The sequence below is a fragment of the Ctenocephalides felis genome, unplaced genomic scaffold (genome assembly GCF_003426905.1).
Source record: "Ctenocephalides felis isolate EL2017-DRISC unplaced genomic scaffold, ASM342690v1 CF-g0.4_SCAFFOLD_00845, whole genome shotgun sequence".
Taxonomy (NCBI): domain Eukaryota; kingdom Metazoa; phylum Arthropoda; class Insecta; order Siphonaptera; family Pulicidae; genus Ctenocephalides; species Ctenocephalides felis.
In genome coordinates, this window is record NW_020536999.1 from 84799544 (window position 1) to 84816964 (window position 17421).

The following is a 17421-nucleotide window of genomic DNA, read 5'->3' on the forward strand; positions in this document are numbered from 1 at the left end:
AAATATATTTTCAAATATATCAGACATATTTTTTTAAGAATTATAAACTAAATAGAAATATCTGACTACTATTAATTAAAGTATAATGGAGACATATTTTTTAAGTACTACAAATTAAAGAGAATAACTTATTAATATTAATTACTTAATGACTAATAATAATATATTAAAACTTAAAAACTAAGAAGAAAGCGCAAGCGATGGAATGACAAATTTAGTAGGAATGACCAGTAATGCAAAAATTTAAAAGGATAATAAGAACAGGTAAATTTTAAACTAGAACGAATATTTTCCAAACAAATAATCCTAAAAACGAAAAATATATATTGATATCCAAATTGAGATAAAACTAAATTCCTTAGGATTCCAATTCATTTTACGAGTCATTCTTCTTATTATCTCTTCATTTAATAGTTATTTAGCTATCTAATCAATCAGTAATAAAGTTGCATTTGACGAAATCTTTGAATAGTTTCTGTGTATGAGTGTTTTTTAAACATCACATTTACCCATTTTATGATCATGATGAAAACATTAACACTAAAACTTCCATAAAAAATAAAAAACTATAAAACCAGGTGTTTTCAATAAACAGAATAAGAATTCATGCATTTGATGCCTTTGCAGACTTTTTGTACAGTTTCAAAGCAAGAATTATGTCCTTCACTGTGAATTTTCTTCTTTTCTTTGCAAAGGGTATTTAGAATTGAAATTACTTTCTTTTCATTGGATTTCCACACTGTTGTGGTTTTGTATTAGATTGTTTTGTTTACCCTCTATCAGAATTGAATAGATATTCTCCTAGTCATGACTGTATGAGAGGAGAACTTTTTCATGATTTGGTAAAGGAGATTTGTCTAGTCCACCCAATTCTATGAAGTTCGAAGAAGCTTGTTATTATACGAGGGTCATGTAAAAAATAAGGTTCCCACGCTGTACATTTGCGCTCGAGATACTAGGGAAATCCGGCAACACCATTATCATTATTGATCCTTGCCACTCCATTCCAACTCCTTGGAAGATCACTGCAAACCTTAGTGTCAGTCCAACAGCCATCCGCGATGGAGCGCGCAATCGCCGTCACCGCCAGGTGTGAAATCCGTTCAGTCATTTGATTTTTAAACACGAAAAAGCTTACACCTATTGAAATTCATAGACAGTTGGAAGAAGTTCATGGCAAAACTTGCATCAGCGTCCAGCACGTCCTCAAATGGTGCAGGGAGTTCTCCGAAGGACGCACAGACGTTCACGACGAGCAAAGGAGCGGGTGGCCATCGAGTTTTGGGACCGAAAATGTGTCTTGCTTACCGAGTTAATGCTTAAAGGGTCCACTATAAATTGGGACAGGTACTGCGAGACACTAACAAAACTCAAAAGAGCCATTCAAAATCGCCGGAGAAGAAGGCTGAGCAAGGGCGTGGCGGCGGAGTCCTTCGAAGCGGGTTTTCGGAAGTGAAAAACTCCTCAAATAGTTTGAAATACAAGCTTTCCGATGGTATGCACATTTATAGCAATAAAAAATACCTCAACCCTGAAAAAAATATGGGAACCTTATTTTTTTACATGCCCCTCGTATAACCTATTAAACAAGAAGCATGTTATTATATATATTATCACAAAAAAGACAGATACTTGATTTAAAGATACAACTACCTTATTCGAAATAAATATCTAAGCAACTTGTACTTAATTACCTGAGGCAAGATTACTAGTAATCATCTGTCTTCTAAAATAACACCAAGTTCTAAAATAATTATTATTATAATACATTCATTAGGCTCGGGAGAACACGAACTCTTCGAAACGGCTAGAACTGCCTTTGTCAAAAACTAATCAGCACGTCTCCTTATCAATACGAATCGAGTATTTTTTGAATTATTTAAATCGGTTGATGAATGTTATAGACGAAATTGTCGACGAAAATGTATACACACACATACATCCATTTTTTATAAGATATGTCAATATGTATAGAAGCGTGTGGAACGTAAAGATATATCCAAATTTTCATTTTCGTTATTTTTGCGATTACTATAACTTACCCTACGGGAAGTTAATAAACATGTGAACTAGTGATCGAAGATTGGAAAGAATATAACGGTTATTATTGTCAAATGAAGATTATGTATTATAATTTATAAGCCCACATAGCACGCGTCAAACCGCGGTCGCACCGCTTTAGCCTATTTTGAACCCTCTAGGTTAACATTGATCAAAACTGGCACATTATTTGACCGTCAGTGGGTTTATCTGAAATTTGACCTTTCTGGTTCAACCAGGTTTAACCAAATAGGTTCATTTTTGGTCCAGACTTATGACGCATGCGCGATAGATACTGCGCATGCGCAGTAGGTAGTGCGCATACGTAGACGTAGACCGAGCAAGATGCCAGGTAGGTGAGCGCCATTTTAAATTCGCGCTTGGCTTGGTTTATTTATACGTGATTTTGTTGATTTATTTTTCTAAAAGAAAATCCATATAAATATGTCGACTAGAAAGTTTCGCAAATCTATTGGCTTTGTGACAGACCGACATTTTAGAAGGAGGGTGAAGTGGGAATTCGAAAGAATAACCGCGGAAATAAAGAAAGAATTGACTCTTTCCAGTGTAAATGATAGTGCTGTTCATCAAGTTGAAATTTCAACAAGTGTCAGTACTCAGGGTGATTTTGGAATGCAATTTAATGATCATCACGATCAAGGTAATTATAAATTAAATTTTATCTAATTATTTAATAGTAAAGATAATAGAAAAATATGTAAATAATTTAGTTTTAGCATGTGATCAGAATGATTTTGGTGCGACATCTTCTCATGAATATGAGAATCAAGGTAATTATGAATTTAATTATATATAATTATTTAATAATAATAATGTTTTAAAAATTAATATATATTTCAGGCTCTGATTCTGAGGAGAGCCTCAATGGAGAGGTTATACCAGAAGTCTTTGATGTAGAGCAATTTTTAGCAGAATGGGCTGTTACATACCAGGTTCCTCATAATGCTGTATCGGCACTGCTTAAGGGTTTAAAAAAGGATGATTGTTTTAAAGATTTACCAGCAGACTCCCGGACAATTTTAAAGACGAGAAGGATAGCAGTATCGAAAGTTATGAACCCAGGAGAATATATTCATTCTGGATTGTTAACTGGTTTGAAAGATTCTATTGATAGATTGAAGTTAAATTCTTCTATCATTGAATTAGGAATTAATGTTGATGGTTTGCCTGTATCAAGTTCCTCGAATATGTCTGCATGGCCTATATTGTGCACCATTATTCCTACGTATTAATATATTATATACGTATTGCCATAAACGTAAAAATTATATTACGTATTAACATAAATATATTTTTATCATAGGACTCTACTGCGGGATTGAGAAACCTAAAGATTCGAATGAATTTTTAGGTGACTTTGTTGATGAGGCGATTGGCATAGTGAATGAGGGTTTTGATCACAACGGAAGTCATTATGAGACTCGAATTAAATATTTTGTTTGTGATACTCCTGCAAAATCATTTATTCTGAAAACAAAAGGACACACAGGATATTGTAGCTGTTCAAAATGCCTTGTTCAAGGTTCTTATATTAATCGTAGAATTTGTTTTCCAGAAATGCAATCACCTGCAAGAACTGATGAACATTTTAGAATCTTACAAGATGAAGACTACGATAATGGCTATACAAGATTGCTTGAAATACCTCATGTTGGTTTAGTTAGCAACGTACCACTTGATTATATGCATTTGATTTGTTTAGGTGCTGTTAGAAGAATGTTGTTGCAGTGGATTTTGTTAGGTTTATTGTATTATTTTATTAGTTTAAGTTTATTATATACTTGTATATTGTAAGATTTTCATATAATATCATTTTGATAAAATATTACAGTAAAATGCTTTGATTTTTTTTTTCATGAAAATAAATATTATTTTGATCTAGAATTGCATTTTTAATTCATTAATATTCATTTCAGATTTAATTCATTAAAAAAAAATTATTCACGTTCCATTTTTAACCCATTTGCCAAATTTGATCGAACGGTGTTCAACCCATTTACCAAATTTTCGACCTATTTTCAAAATATTTTCAATGTGTGTTCCAAATTTTGACCCCCAATGGAACTTTTCTCAATCCATAATATATGCCAATAAGGTTGACTAATATCGCAACCGGGTTCGGACTTTAGGTTCATTTCTGTGCGAAGATTGACCTAAATACACGTATGTGGTGCGACCAAAGTTTAACCGATCGACCTAAAAGTCGAACCACAGGTCGCCCCTGACTCGCACTTGTGCTATGTGGGAGATTATAAAAAGTATAATGATAAATGGTAGTCTGTCTGAAAGCAGGTCCATAGTGTGAGAGCCATCACAAATAAATGACCACCTTACCCATTTCCATTACCACTATTAAATTCCCCACGCCCGTTTTTCTTCTTTTCGTGTATTTTCCTTTCCGAACTTTTGCTTCATGCACCTTGAACCCGTGCTTCGGCTTTCAGTTTCTTGTATTTTCTCTTCTCACGTAAGTCGTCTTTATGCTTATTTATTGCTTGTCGACGTGCAGGAGGCACTATTTTTGCAGAAGTGGTTCGATCCGGTTTATAAAAGTATATAATTAAGTAAATAGTTTTTACTAAAACCAGTAGATAAAAGAAGAGTACCTTAGATAATAAGTACGATTCATATTCGTGGGAAACGTGTTCAAAAAATTTTGCCAAGGGCATGCTCAGCCGTTTCAGAGAGAATAATATAATGATCGGTATTCGGTGGTACTGTCATAAAATGGTCCGTGGGTTGAATTACACTCCAACTCGATTCAGGGAAAAATAGAGTGAGAGATTTTCCATTACCGTTTCACACCGCAGTACCCGAAATATTTTTTGTTTTATATTTTAACTTCCAGTAGGGTAAGTTATTGTAATCGTCCAAAGATCTAAATTGAAATTTTTTGTATACCTTTACGTTTTGACATTTTGGCATACCTTAGAAAAAATGGATGTGTGTATGTGTGTATGTATGTATTTCACGTGGACAAGTTTTCGTCCACGTTTTCGGGCGCACGGATCAACCGATTTGAATGGCTCAGAAACATTTGATTCCTATTGCTAGGGAGATGTGCTGATTAATTTTTGGCGAAGGTAGGTCCAGCGGTTTCGGAGATACGGAGCTAAATGTGCAAAAAAGGCAGGTTTTGAAAGAACTAAGCATCCGATTTGAATGATACAAAAAACTTTCTGCTTGTGTTGACGAAACGATTGCTTTTGGGAAAAGAACTAGTTGGAAGTGCATTTAGCCTTAAGGCAAGTGGCAAGAACTTCCCGAAATGTGTAAATAATTACTTAATTAATCCTTTAGAATAAGCAATTTGATCTGTCTTTCACAATAATTTTTTATTCTATAAATTATTAAGAAATAAATATTAAATTAAAATAAAATAAATGAAAAAGATTTTAAAAAAGGACTCTTCTCTTCGAGACATTTATATGTGTGGAAACATTTTAACGAGTGCATTATGTTTGTATGTATAGATATGGAAACCATAGACCTTATACAATTTCATAAATGTATTGTATAAGGTCTATGATGGAAACTCAAAGAGCTTTTCGTTTCGTCATTGGTTGAAAGAGTGAGATAGTTAAACATTAGTGGCGCTTTGGCTGGCGGAAAAATTACGAGTAGAGCCATTGAAAATACAGCTTGTGGATTTAAGCTGTAATCATTAAGCAAAATATTTTTTTCAACTATTAATTACAAGAAAACGGCTCGGTAGATTTTCATCTAAAATTAATCAGCATCATTCCCCACTAATATCTTTCAAACAGTTTTTGATTTTTTAAAATCGATTCGGTAGAATGAGCTTAAATGTGAACGAAAAGTTCAACACTTTTTTCCAAATTACAAAAAAACGGCTCGGCCGATCGTCGCACAAAACTGACAAACGAAAATCCTCATCGAGATACATCGAATGGCTTTTAAATGGTTGGGATCGGTCCAGCCGTTTTTGAGAAAACGTCGATTTACGGCAAAAAATCTGATGTTCACACACACACACACATACTTTTTCCAAATTTGGTCTCATTCGATTCAGAATGGCTTGAAACGTCGAAAAAACATAAAATTAGCGAATCGATGTTTTTTTGATGAAAACATAAACTTCTCCTTCGGGAAGTTAAAAAAAAAATATTTTTTTTTAATTTCTAAAAAAAATTTTTTGTAATAATCAAAAATAATTCTGATTTAATGTTTTTATAAAATGTTGTTCTCCCAATCATTACTAATTGAATGTTTTTTGGATCATTCAAATAGGATGCTCCGTCCTCTCAAAAACTCGATATCTATTTTCTGCACTCTTTGCGCCGTATCTCCGAAACGGTTGGACCAGCCTTTGCCAAAAACTAATCAGCGCATCTACCTATCAATAGGAATCGAATGTTTTTCGAACCATTCAAATCGGTTGATCCGTGCGCCCGAAAACGTAAACGAAAAATTGTATCCATACATACACACACACATCAATTTATTTTGAGTATGCCAAAATGTTCAGAAACCTTCAAAACTTAAAGAAATGTAAAAATTTTCAATTTCGATTTTTGGACCATTACAATAACTAAATAAATAAAACTTAATCAAGCGGAGTTAGAATGAAGGACTTTATCTCACATTTTTAGGAATAATATAAACTGAATTGCAAAGTTTAAATTATATAGCCCAAGTAAATAAGTGAGCTTGGAATTTTAACTAAAATTAAAATTCCAATTATTTTCGATATTAAAAAAAAAATTATTTTTGAAAAAAAAATGGCTTTCCCCAAAAATAATCGTTTTGTCAACATGCATTGTTAACTAATCACCACTTTTCCTCATCATTACGAATTAAATGTTTTTTGAATCATTTAAATTGAATGCACCTTTCTCTAAGAAATTCGTTTTCTATTTTCTACACTTTTGCTTCGTAACTCCGAAACGGCTGGCCAACCTTTACTAAAAACTAATCAGCACGTCTCTCTATTTGTAAGAATCTATTGCTTTTTGAATTTTCCAAATCGGTTGATCCGTACGCTTGAAATCGTCGACGAAAAATTGTATCCACACATATACACACATCAATTTTTATAAGGTATGCCAAAATATTTAGAAACCTCTGAATCGTAATGATATGCAAAAATTATCAGTTTCGTTTTTTGGATGATCACAATAGCTTATCGGTAAGTTAAAAACTAGGCTTTTTGTGAAGACTCTACTAACAGTTATGGCTCAATTGCAAATCTTATTAAACCTGGAATGGATGTACAACATTATTAATAAACTATTTACTAAAGCCCTTGATAACAATGTTTATTTATTTTATAAAATATGAAAATTAATTCATATATCTAATTAACATTAATTTCTATAAGCAGTCATATGTAATTTTCTTACCAATTTTGTAAATACTAATTACTCATTGGTATGAGCAACCATGTGCTTTTTCAGGGATTTTGAACATTTGAATACCTTATCACAGATTTTGCATTTGTAGGGGCATTCTCCAGTGTGAATGACCATATGTCTATTCAAGTTACCCGATTGTGTGAATGCCTTTTTACATATTTTGCAAATATGGGGACGTTCACCAGTGTGAATAAGTGAATGTTTATTCAAATTATTCAAATTTTTGAATGCCTTTTTACATATTTCGCAAATATGGGGACGATCACCAGTGTGATTTAGCATATGTTGATTTAAGTTACTCGAATGTCTGAATGTCTTATCACATATTTTGCAAATATGGGGACGATCACCAGTGTGTACTAGCATATGTTGTTTCAAGTTACCCAATTGTGTGAATGCTTTTTTACATATTTTGCAAATATGAGGCCGTTCACCAGTGTGAATGAGCATATGTTTATTCAAGTGAACCAAATGTGTGAATGCCTTATTACATATTTTGCAAATATGGGGACCTACCCCAGTGTGTATTAGCATATGTTGTTTCAAGTTACTCGAATGTGTGAATGTCTTATCACATATTTTGCAAATATGGGGACGTACCCCAGCGTGTATTAGCATATGTTGATTCAAATTACTCGATTGTGTGAATGCTTTTTTACACATTTTGCAAATATGAGGCCGTTCACCAGTATGAATGAGCATATGTTGATTCAAGTGATTGAAACGTGTGAATGTCTTATCACAAATTTGGCAAATATGGGAACGTTCACCTCGTCCCTTTGCTGTATGAGCGTGAATATTTTGTTTTCTGGCACGAGCACAAATGTGTTGATCTAAATGATATTTTTCAGAAAATGCTTTACCGCATTTTGTACATGTGAAATGTTTTTCACATGTATAAGATTTTAAATGTATTTTTAATGCACTTGCATCTGAATAAGACCCTGAACAATATGCATCCCTATGACAATAATGTAACATATGCTGTTCTAAATAATGCAACTTTCTAAATGTTCTATGACACTTGTCACATTTATAAGGAGCAGTCTGAATTAATTCCTGTTCAACATTTTCTTCTATTTTCACTATGGAGTTCATAAATCTGTTTAGACATGTTTTGTCATCCTCTGAACACGATTCAGGGTCTTCCTCAATTTCTGGTTTAATGTCTTCGATTGGATATTCTTGTGGTTCAATTTTAATTATCGGATCATCAGCAGCTTCTGACATTTTGAGATATTTGTGCACTGAGTATGTTCTATAAGCATTAGCAAAAATAGTTGGTTAGTTTGAATGAACTATTGTTGAATATGATAATTAATTTGACTAGAAATACAAATGAAAACATTAGTTGTTGACAGTTGGAGTATGAAGTATAATTTTAGTGAGTCAATTGCATTTAAACTCTCGTAATATTTTACAAGAATGCATGTGCGAATTAATTATCATTCTCAACTGTCAACACAAATGTTTCTGAGAATATAATATATTCATATTATGGTTTTGTCCGTGAATGTAATCTTACATTAAGTTAACGGGAGTCTATTTTGAACAATGTCGCTAAGATAATTTCTTCTTCAAAATACTTTATATTTGACAGACAGTGTTTTTCAATCAACTATTGTTCAAACCTAGGCTTAAGTCATATAATAATTGCAGACCTGAAAGGGAAAACAGTAAAATTGAACTTTACATTTTCTTTGCGTATCTTTATTTAGAATTAAATGTTTTTTCGGAATGAAATAAATATAATTAAAAGTTAGTCATGTGGAATAACCTCAAAGTATTATATACTACCTTTATGTTTAGCAATCAATCACAAATACCGCTTTATAATACATATTATTATATTTATACTTGAACTTATATAATAGCTTAAATATTTAATTAATAATTAAATATACAAAAAATAAAATGTTCATTCAGTACATTAATTTGTTTGACATTTGAACGAACTTTGCTTCGCTTTATTGTACCGTTGCCAACATAAAAATATTTGAGAATAAATTTTGTTTTTCTTTATTCAAAAATTAAAAACTTCAATAACTAGTGGAGTGTGACATCGTGCCTTAAGGCAAATTGCTGGACTTTCCGTATCGTAATTTCAAATTTTTCAAAGTTTAAGATAAAAAAAACTTGATTTTTTGACATTTCAAATTTCTGAACATATTTGAAAAATTTGATTATTAAAAAAAATGACCTTTTTTGAAAATCAAGATTTTTTTTGAAAAACTTGAAAATACTAATATTTTTTGAAAACAATAATTTGTTTTAAAACTGATTTTTTTTTAACTTCTCGTAGGGTCTGTAATAGTAATCGCAAAAAAAACGAAAATGAAAATTTTTATATATTTTTACGTTTCAAAGATTTCTAAATATTCTCGCATAACTTATTACAAAAAATGGATGTATGCATAGATAAAAGAAGAGTAGATGTATAAGAAGTGATGTATGTGTGTATAAGCGATTGTGTGTGTGTTCGGATACAAATTTTCGTGGACGATTTCGGGAACACTGTTCAACCAATTTGAATTTTTTTTTTTCACTTTATTTCAGCAATCAGAAATACAAAAATAATTTCTATGAGCTAAACTGTACATTTAAATAAGTATGATATTATATAAGATAATCCAGTGATATATCTTACTTAGTTTACATAAAATCGAATGGCCATACCAATTTGAATGATTCAAAAAACATTCGATTCCTATTGATAAGGAGAAGTGCTGATTAGTTTTTCGACAAGGCAGTAACTCAGTTTTTAAAAGAACGGAGCGTCTGATTTTAATGATTCAAAAAACATTTTACTTGTATTGACAAAATGAAGAAAGCAATATTAATGGAGAGATTTTATTTAATTTACTTTAGCATTTCGATTTTTGAAAAATGTAGTTTTGAGCTACAAATTTGTTTTTGATGGTTGATTGAATGTTTAAACTGGATAAAACATAGTTTAAATTTTACCAAAAATTTTAAGTTCTACCTGAAAAATAAGTTTTCTTCGCTTAAGAATACATCAACAATTTTTTAAGCAAAATTAGTGAAAAGCGCAATTGAGATAAAATCTTTATTCAAATAAACTATACTATATTATATGCGATAAATAAATATTTACAATTATTCATTATAATTACAATTGGCAACTATTATTTCCATAACAGTTAACAAGTCATGAAAAAAACAGAATGAAGAATAAAATAATACTTATCAAATAAATCCAAACAGCTTTAAAAATAAAGAAAATATTAATATTATAACGCTTATTAAATACGAAGAATGCACACAGGAGTGAATAATACCACAGACTAAAGCATGTGTATAAAAAGCATTCTTATCAAATGAATATCTTAGAATATTAGTTCATTTTAGCCCCAATCGTGATATATTTTTAATTAATCATAAAGCATTTATTATTAACGAAGAAGAGTATAGTAAATGAAAATTGAATATTGTGATGCCAATGATGAAATGATTTTAACTTTCTTCATCCATTCTTATCTAATCTATCTTGACTTTGATAACTTTACTTAATTAGATATTCATGTTTCATGTTTCCATTTTCTTGACAAATTCTGCATTATATAATTATTAATATATAACTATAATTAACATTGATAAATTGTGAGATCTTGTAATTTTTCTATCATTTGTGTCACACCATAATGATCCATGAAATATGAATGATACTTTCCAAATTCGATCAATTTTTTTTCGTTTGTTCCAAAATTATTATATAGTAATAGTATAGATATTTGTTTAGTTAATTGAGGTATCACGATATTATTTGAATCATGATTAATACTAACTACAATATTTAGTATCTTCCACATTTTTCAATTCTTACTATGTCGATGACCAATATGTTGGTGACTACAAAGGTAAATATCTTGTATTTCTCCATATTTTTCAATTCTTACTATGTCGATTACTAATATTCTTGTGACTACAAAGGTAGATTTGTATGTATCCATATTTTTCAATTCTTACTATGTCGATGACTAATATTCTTGTGACTACAAAGGTATATATCTTGTATTTCTCAATATTTTTTAATTCTTACTATGTCAGTGACTAATATTCTTGTGAATACAAGGATAGATATCTTGTATTTCTCCATATTTTTCAAATCTTGTGACTACAAGGATCTTACTATGTCGATGAGAATTACTTTCTTTTTTTTTCAGTATTTGCTTTTGCTATTGTGATTAAATGTTGCAAACACACAACCTTTGTCAATATCGAATATGAATGATATGATATACTGCAACTAAAACTCCATAAGAAGTTATTCCATACGTCTTTTATCATAAGTTTCAGGAAATAGATTATCATTCACATTGGCATCACAAATTCAAAAATTCATGCTTTTATCTCAAAATATTTCACCATTAGTAAGATGACCATACGTCCTGATTACGCCGGGACAATCCCGGATTTTCACCTTTTGTTCTCGGTTTTCTAAAAGCAATATTTGTCCCGAATTTCGATCTTTTGTCCCGGATCGTCCGAAAATTAATAAGTAATTATTGATCATTTTTTATTGTATCCTTAGATAGCACTTATTATTTTAAGGGCCTCCGTCCCGTTCCGCCCAGGATTAGGATAACTAAAACTTGCTGTCACGGTTTTGGCTTAAAAAAATATGGTCACCTTACATTAGGTAATATCAATTATGATTCGTTAATGATATATATATATATATATATATATATATATATATATATATGAGGTCTATGCATTAAATGAACTTAATATCCTTAGTACCATTTAAGATAAATTTGTAGAAATTGAGGCTTAATATATAACACTATATATATATATATATATATATATATATATATATATATATATATATATATATATATGAATTATATATACATAAGCAAACCGGAAAACACCGAGCGGCGGAAGCGATCTGATATCCACATAGATTCCACGTGGGCGTCACAGCGCTAAGGGCATGCTTGTGGATTTCAGGTCGCTACCGCCGCTCAAATCACAAGGTGTTTACTGGGAAATAAAAGTATCATAAAAAGAAAATAAATATAAATAAATCAGAACAGAACAGAGTTAATGTACAACAAAATAAATGAAAATAATGACAAAATCATAAATAAATTAACATGATATCATATTCGAGTGAATTGAAACAAAATATGAAGATGTGTTAGATTTTCTGGATGCATGTTAAAAGTGGCCACAAGATTACAATTGAATATGAAAAACTTTTGTTCTTCAGTTCATGGTTTGTACATATTTATTATGAATATTGCCGATACAGTTTTGTATAATATCATACTTATCTCCACATTTTTACATAAGGAAAAATGAAATGGAACAAAACAGTTTATCTTGCTATATTAAAGATGATAACACAGAATGAGAAATGGAGGTAGAATTCTGTACTATAATTGTGACCGATCATATACTTCTCGAGAACCCACAGACAAATTTTCAAAGATTTTCAATAGTAGAAAGACTGGAAACGCTTGTCCCTCCAGAATTATAACAAAGGTTAACAATGATGATGATGTGGTTGCTGATTATTGGAAGACACATTTGGGACATGAAAAACTTGCTAAATATGTCCGGATAGACAAAAAAATACGGAGACGTCACAATCACAGAAAGTCATGAAAAGAAAGTGCAGTAAGGAAAGGAATTTGGTGAAAATGACTGAAGTGGATGAAAAACTTGCTAAATATCACCCATTTTTGAAGAAATTTGTAAGGAAGTAGGTAAAATTAATATAGTAACAATCATGACAGATGACAATCCAGCATATTTCAATGCTTGGTCATGGGTGCTCCACAGAATAAGTTTCTATCAACTAATTTATCAAGATTGCTAATAGAGAAAAGGGAGAGGTTGTTTATGAGAAATCGATATCTATAAAAACCTTTACATAAATGATGCTAGCAATAAGTCATTTGTACTAGCTTATTGCAAATGAGCAACTGCTTGGGAGAATTGTTATCAGAAAGAATTAGGGAGTAATACCAATATGTATTTAGATAGCTAACACAATCAAATGAAGAGTCGAGTCATAAAAAGAAAGTACTGAGGTGGATGGTTTTCATCAAAGAACTTTACTATCAACAAGACAGAGAGAGATATGGTTTGTTGATGATGTCGCAACATATGTGTTTATATCCAGGCAAATCAAACATGCAACAGTACTTGTATGAGATACAAACTGTGCAAATTTTGCTTTAGATTAGACCAATCATTTGTCATCTTTAAGCATGAATTGTTCGAAAGAGATATCGTACAAAAATACAAACTTTTTACATGTTTAGAAGTTTCAAACATAAATAGCACTAATTATGATATAGAAGCGAAAGCCAACTATGCCAAAGTAGTACATTTATTACACAAACTTAACAATTCTCTAATTATTAGCCTTTAAGTATGAATTTTTTTTATTATTAGAATTCCAATAATAGTACTGGAGTTCTAGTTATATGAGATGATGGAGGTCACCCCAGTGGGCTACTCCATTTAATTGCATTTGATTGAAGGGATGCTTATTCTTCAAACTTCTAATGTGTGATGGTTCTAATAAAGGAAGAGATGGTAACATTTAAGTTTAGAGGACATAAGCTTATAAATGCAATAGATCCAATATATGCATTAAAATACGGACATTAAAATGAAAATACCATTGATCATGCATGTCAAAACCAAAACAGACAATGGTAAAAGACTAATCGTGGATAACCGTTGCTCTAAGTATTAAAAATAGTGTAACACATACATACCCACATACGAGCTGTATGCAGGAACAGGTACTCTCCTAAAAAAGTGCTATAATTTGCACCTGAGTAGCATTTGAACCTTTGATACCTGGAAATAAAATAATTTGTTAATACATAAATATGGAACATACATTTGTGGAAATATAAATAAATATAATGTGAAATATTTAACATACCACATTTCAAATATGTAGTAGTTATGCACCATTGTTTCGATTTCTATATATTGAGTAGACTTGCTTATTGCTATATATAAATTATATAATTTAAATAAATTAAGGGATTAATTATAAATCTAAAAGGTTATGACTAGTCTTTATGGTTATGAATTTACTCAGCAATTCATCATATTTGCATATTATTATATGCAATAAATAATTTTACTATAATATAAATTTTAAATAAAATTAAATATTACTGAAATAACATAAAATATTTTAAATAAATTAAATAATTTTAATAACAAATTAAGCAGTCTTTATTTTCTCTCTTCTTTGGCACTCCATGTTTTTTATTTACGTCTACATATTATTTTCTTCTGGTGCAACTAGCTGAAGAATATTTTCAAAAGTTTTCTTGAATGTTCCGATTAATCTATTATCATATCCTAATTTTTGGCTTTGGCTTCTATGTCATCTTCAGTGCTACTAGAATTTGAATTTTCTGAGCATCAAGAGTTCATATTTTTCTTTTTTCCTCCTCTTTTTTGGCATTTTTATTATTTACATTCTGTATTATTTTCTTTCGGTGCTACTAGCTAAAGAATATGTTCAAAAGTTTTCTTTAATGTTCCAGTTAAACTCTTATAATATCCTATATTAAATACCACATGATTAATCTCTTGAAATGAATTTTCTACTTCGGTTTGGCTTTTTCATCATCTTCAGTGCTACTAGTATTTGAATTTTCTGAACATTTCAAGAGTTCATATTTATCTTTTTCTTCTTTTCTGTATTATTTTCTTTCGGTGCTACTAGCTATTAAATTAAACTCTTATCATATCCTGTATTAAATACCACATGATTAATCTTATGTAATAAATTTTCTATTCGGGCTTTGGCTTTTTCATCATCTTCAGTGCTACTAGCATTTGAGTTTCATGAACATCTCAAGAGTTCATACTTTTCTTTTTTCTCTCTTCTTTAGCACTCCATATTGTTTATTTACATTTATGTATTATTTTCTTTAGGTGCTACTAGCTGAAGAATATGCTCAAAAGTTTCTTGAATGTTCCAATTAAACTCTTATCATATCCTGTATCAAATGCCACATTATTAATCTCAAGTAATAAATTTTATACTTCGGCTTTGGCTTTTTCATCATCTTCAGTGCTACTAGCATTTGAATTTTATGAACATCTCAAGAGTTCATAATTTTCTTTTTTTTCCCTCTTCTTTGGCACTCCATATTGTTTATTTATATCTATGTATTATTTTTTTCGGTGCTACTAGCTGAAGAATATGTTCAAAAATTTTCTTGAATGTTCCAATTAAACTCTTATCATATCCTGTATTAAATACCACATGATTAATCTTTAGTAATAAATTTTCTACTTTGGCTTTGGCTTCTATTTCATCTTTAGTGCTACTAGCATTTGAATTTTATGAACATCTCAAGAGTTCATACTTTTCTTTTTTCCCCTCTTCTTTGGCACTCCATTTTTTTTATTTACATTCTGTATTATTTTCTTTCGGTGCTACTAGCTGAAGAATATGTTCAAAAGTTTTCTTGAATGTTCCAATTAAACTGTTATCATATCCGATATTAAATACAACCTTATTAATCTCTAGTAATAAATTTTCTGCTTCAGCTTTGGCTTTTTCATCATCCTTAGTGCTACTAGCGTTTGAATTTTATGAACATCTCAAGAGTTCATAATTTTATTTATCTTCCCTCTTTTTTGGCACTCTATTTTTTTATTTACACTCTGCATTATTTTCTTTCGGTGCTATCAGCTGAAGAATGTGTTCAAAAGTGTTTTTGAATGTTCCAATTAAACTGTTATCATATCCGATATTAAATACAACCTTATTAATCACTAGTAATAAATTTTCTGCTTCAGCTTTGGCTTTTTCATCATCTTTAGTGCTACTAGCATTTGAATTTTCTGAACATCAAGAGTTCATATTTTTCTTTTTTCCTCCTCTTCTTTGGCACTCCATTTTTTTTATTTACATTCTGTATTATTTTCTTTCGGTGCTACTAGCTGAAGAATATGTTCAAAAGTTTTCTTGAATGTTCCAATTAAACTCTTATAATATCCTGTATTAAATACCACATTATTAATCTCTAGTAATAAATTTTCTACTTTGGCTTTTTCATCATCTTCAGTGCTACTAGCATTTGAATTTTATGAACATCTCAAGAGTTCATACTTTTCTTTTTTTTCCCTCTTCTTTGGCACTCCATTTTTATTATTTACATTCTGTATTATTTTCTTTCGGTGCTATTAGCTGAAGAATATGTTCAAAAGTTTTCTCCAGTGTTTCAGCTAAACTGTCATCATATCCTGTATTAAAAATCACATGATTAATCTTAAGTAATAAATTTTCTACTCGGGCTTTGGCTTTTTCAACATCCTCAGTGCTACTAGTATTTGAATTTCTGAACATTTCAAGAGTTCATAATCTTCCCTTTGACTTGGAGGTAAACAAGTTTCATTTCTGTCACAAGAAACTTCCCTTCAGTCCTTTTCTTATTAATGGCCTTATCCATTCTCTTTCTTTTCATGACTCGTCTTTTTTTTTTATTGAGACGTCTCATAATTTTTTGTCAATCCGGACATATTTAGCAAGTTTATCATGTCCTAAATGTGTCTTCCAATAATCAGCAACCACATCACCATCATTGTTAACTTTTGTTATGATTCTGGAGGGACAAGCATTTCCAATCTTTCTACTATTCAAAATCTTTGACAATTTGTCTGTGGTTCTCGAGAAGTGTATGATCGGTCACAATTATAGTACAGAATTGTACCTCCATTCTCGTTCTGTGTCCTGCACTATTTTTAACATAGTAAGATAAAGTGTTTTGTTCCAATTCTTTTTCCATACGAGAAAATCTGGAGATAAATAAGATATTATACAAAACTGTATTGGCAATATCCATAAATGAATATGTACAAACCTTTAACTGAAGAAAAATAGGTTTTTTCATGTTCAATTGGAATCTTGTGGTCAACTTCTATATGGTTCCGGAAGACATAATATCTTGGAAAGGTTTTTTTT

At 30.6% G+C, this 17421-nt stretch overlaps 1 protein-coding gene across 1 annotated transcript; it reads right to left on the reverse strand.

The window, feature by feature from the left end:
* Positions 1 to 7332: 7332 nt before the first annotated feature.
* On the reverse strand, positions 7333 to 9336 carry LOC113363661 (zinc finger protein 85-like). The gene is made up of 3 exons (XM_026606142.1): positions 9234 to 9336; positions 8962 to 9097; positions 7333 to 8694 (listed from the first exon to the last, which is right to left on the reverse strand). The coding sequence occupies exon 3, from the start codon at positions 8664 to 8666 to the stop codon at positions 7443 to 7445; it is 1224 nt and encodes a 407-aa protein (XP_026461927.1). The 5' UTR covers positions 8667 to 8694; positions 8962 to 9097; positions 9234 to 9336; the 3' UTR covers positions 7333 to 7442.
* Between the last annotated feature and the right edge of the window lie 8085 nt (positions 9337 to 17421).

Coding starts and splice junctions, on each gene's coding strand:
- LOC113363661 (XM_026606142.1), bottom strand. CDS start 8,666: ATGTCAGAAGCTGCTGATGATCCGATAATTAAAATTGAACCACAAGAA.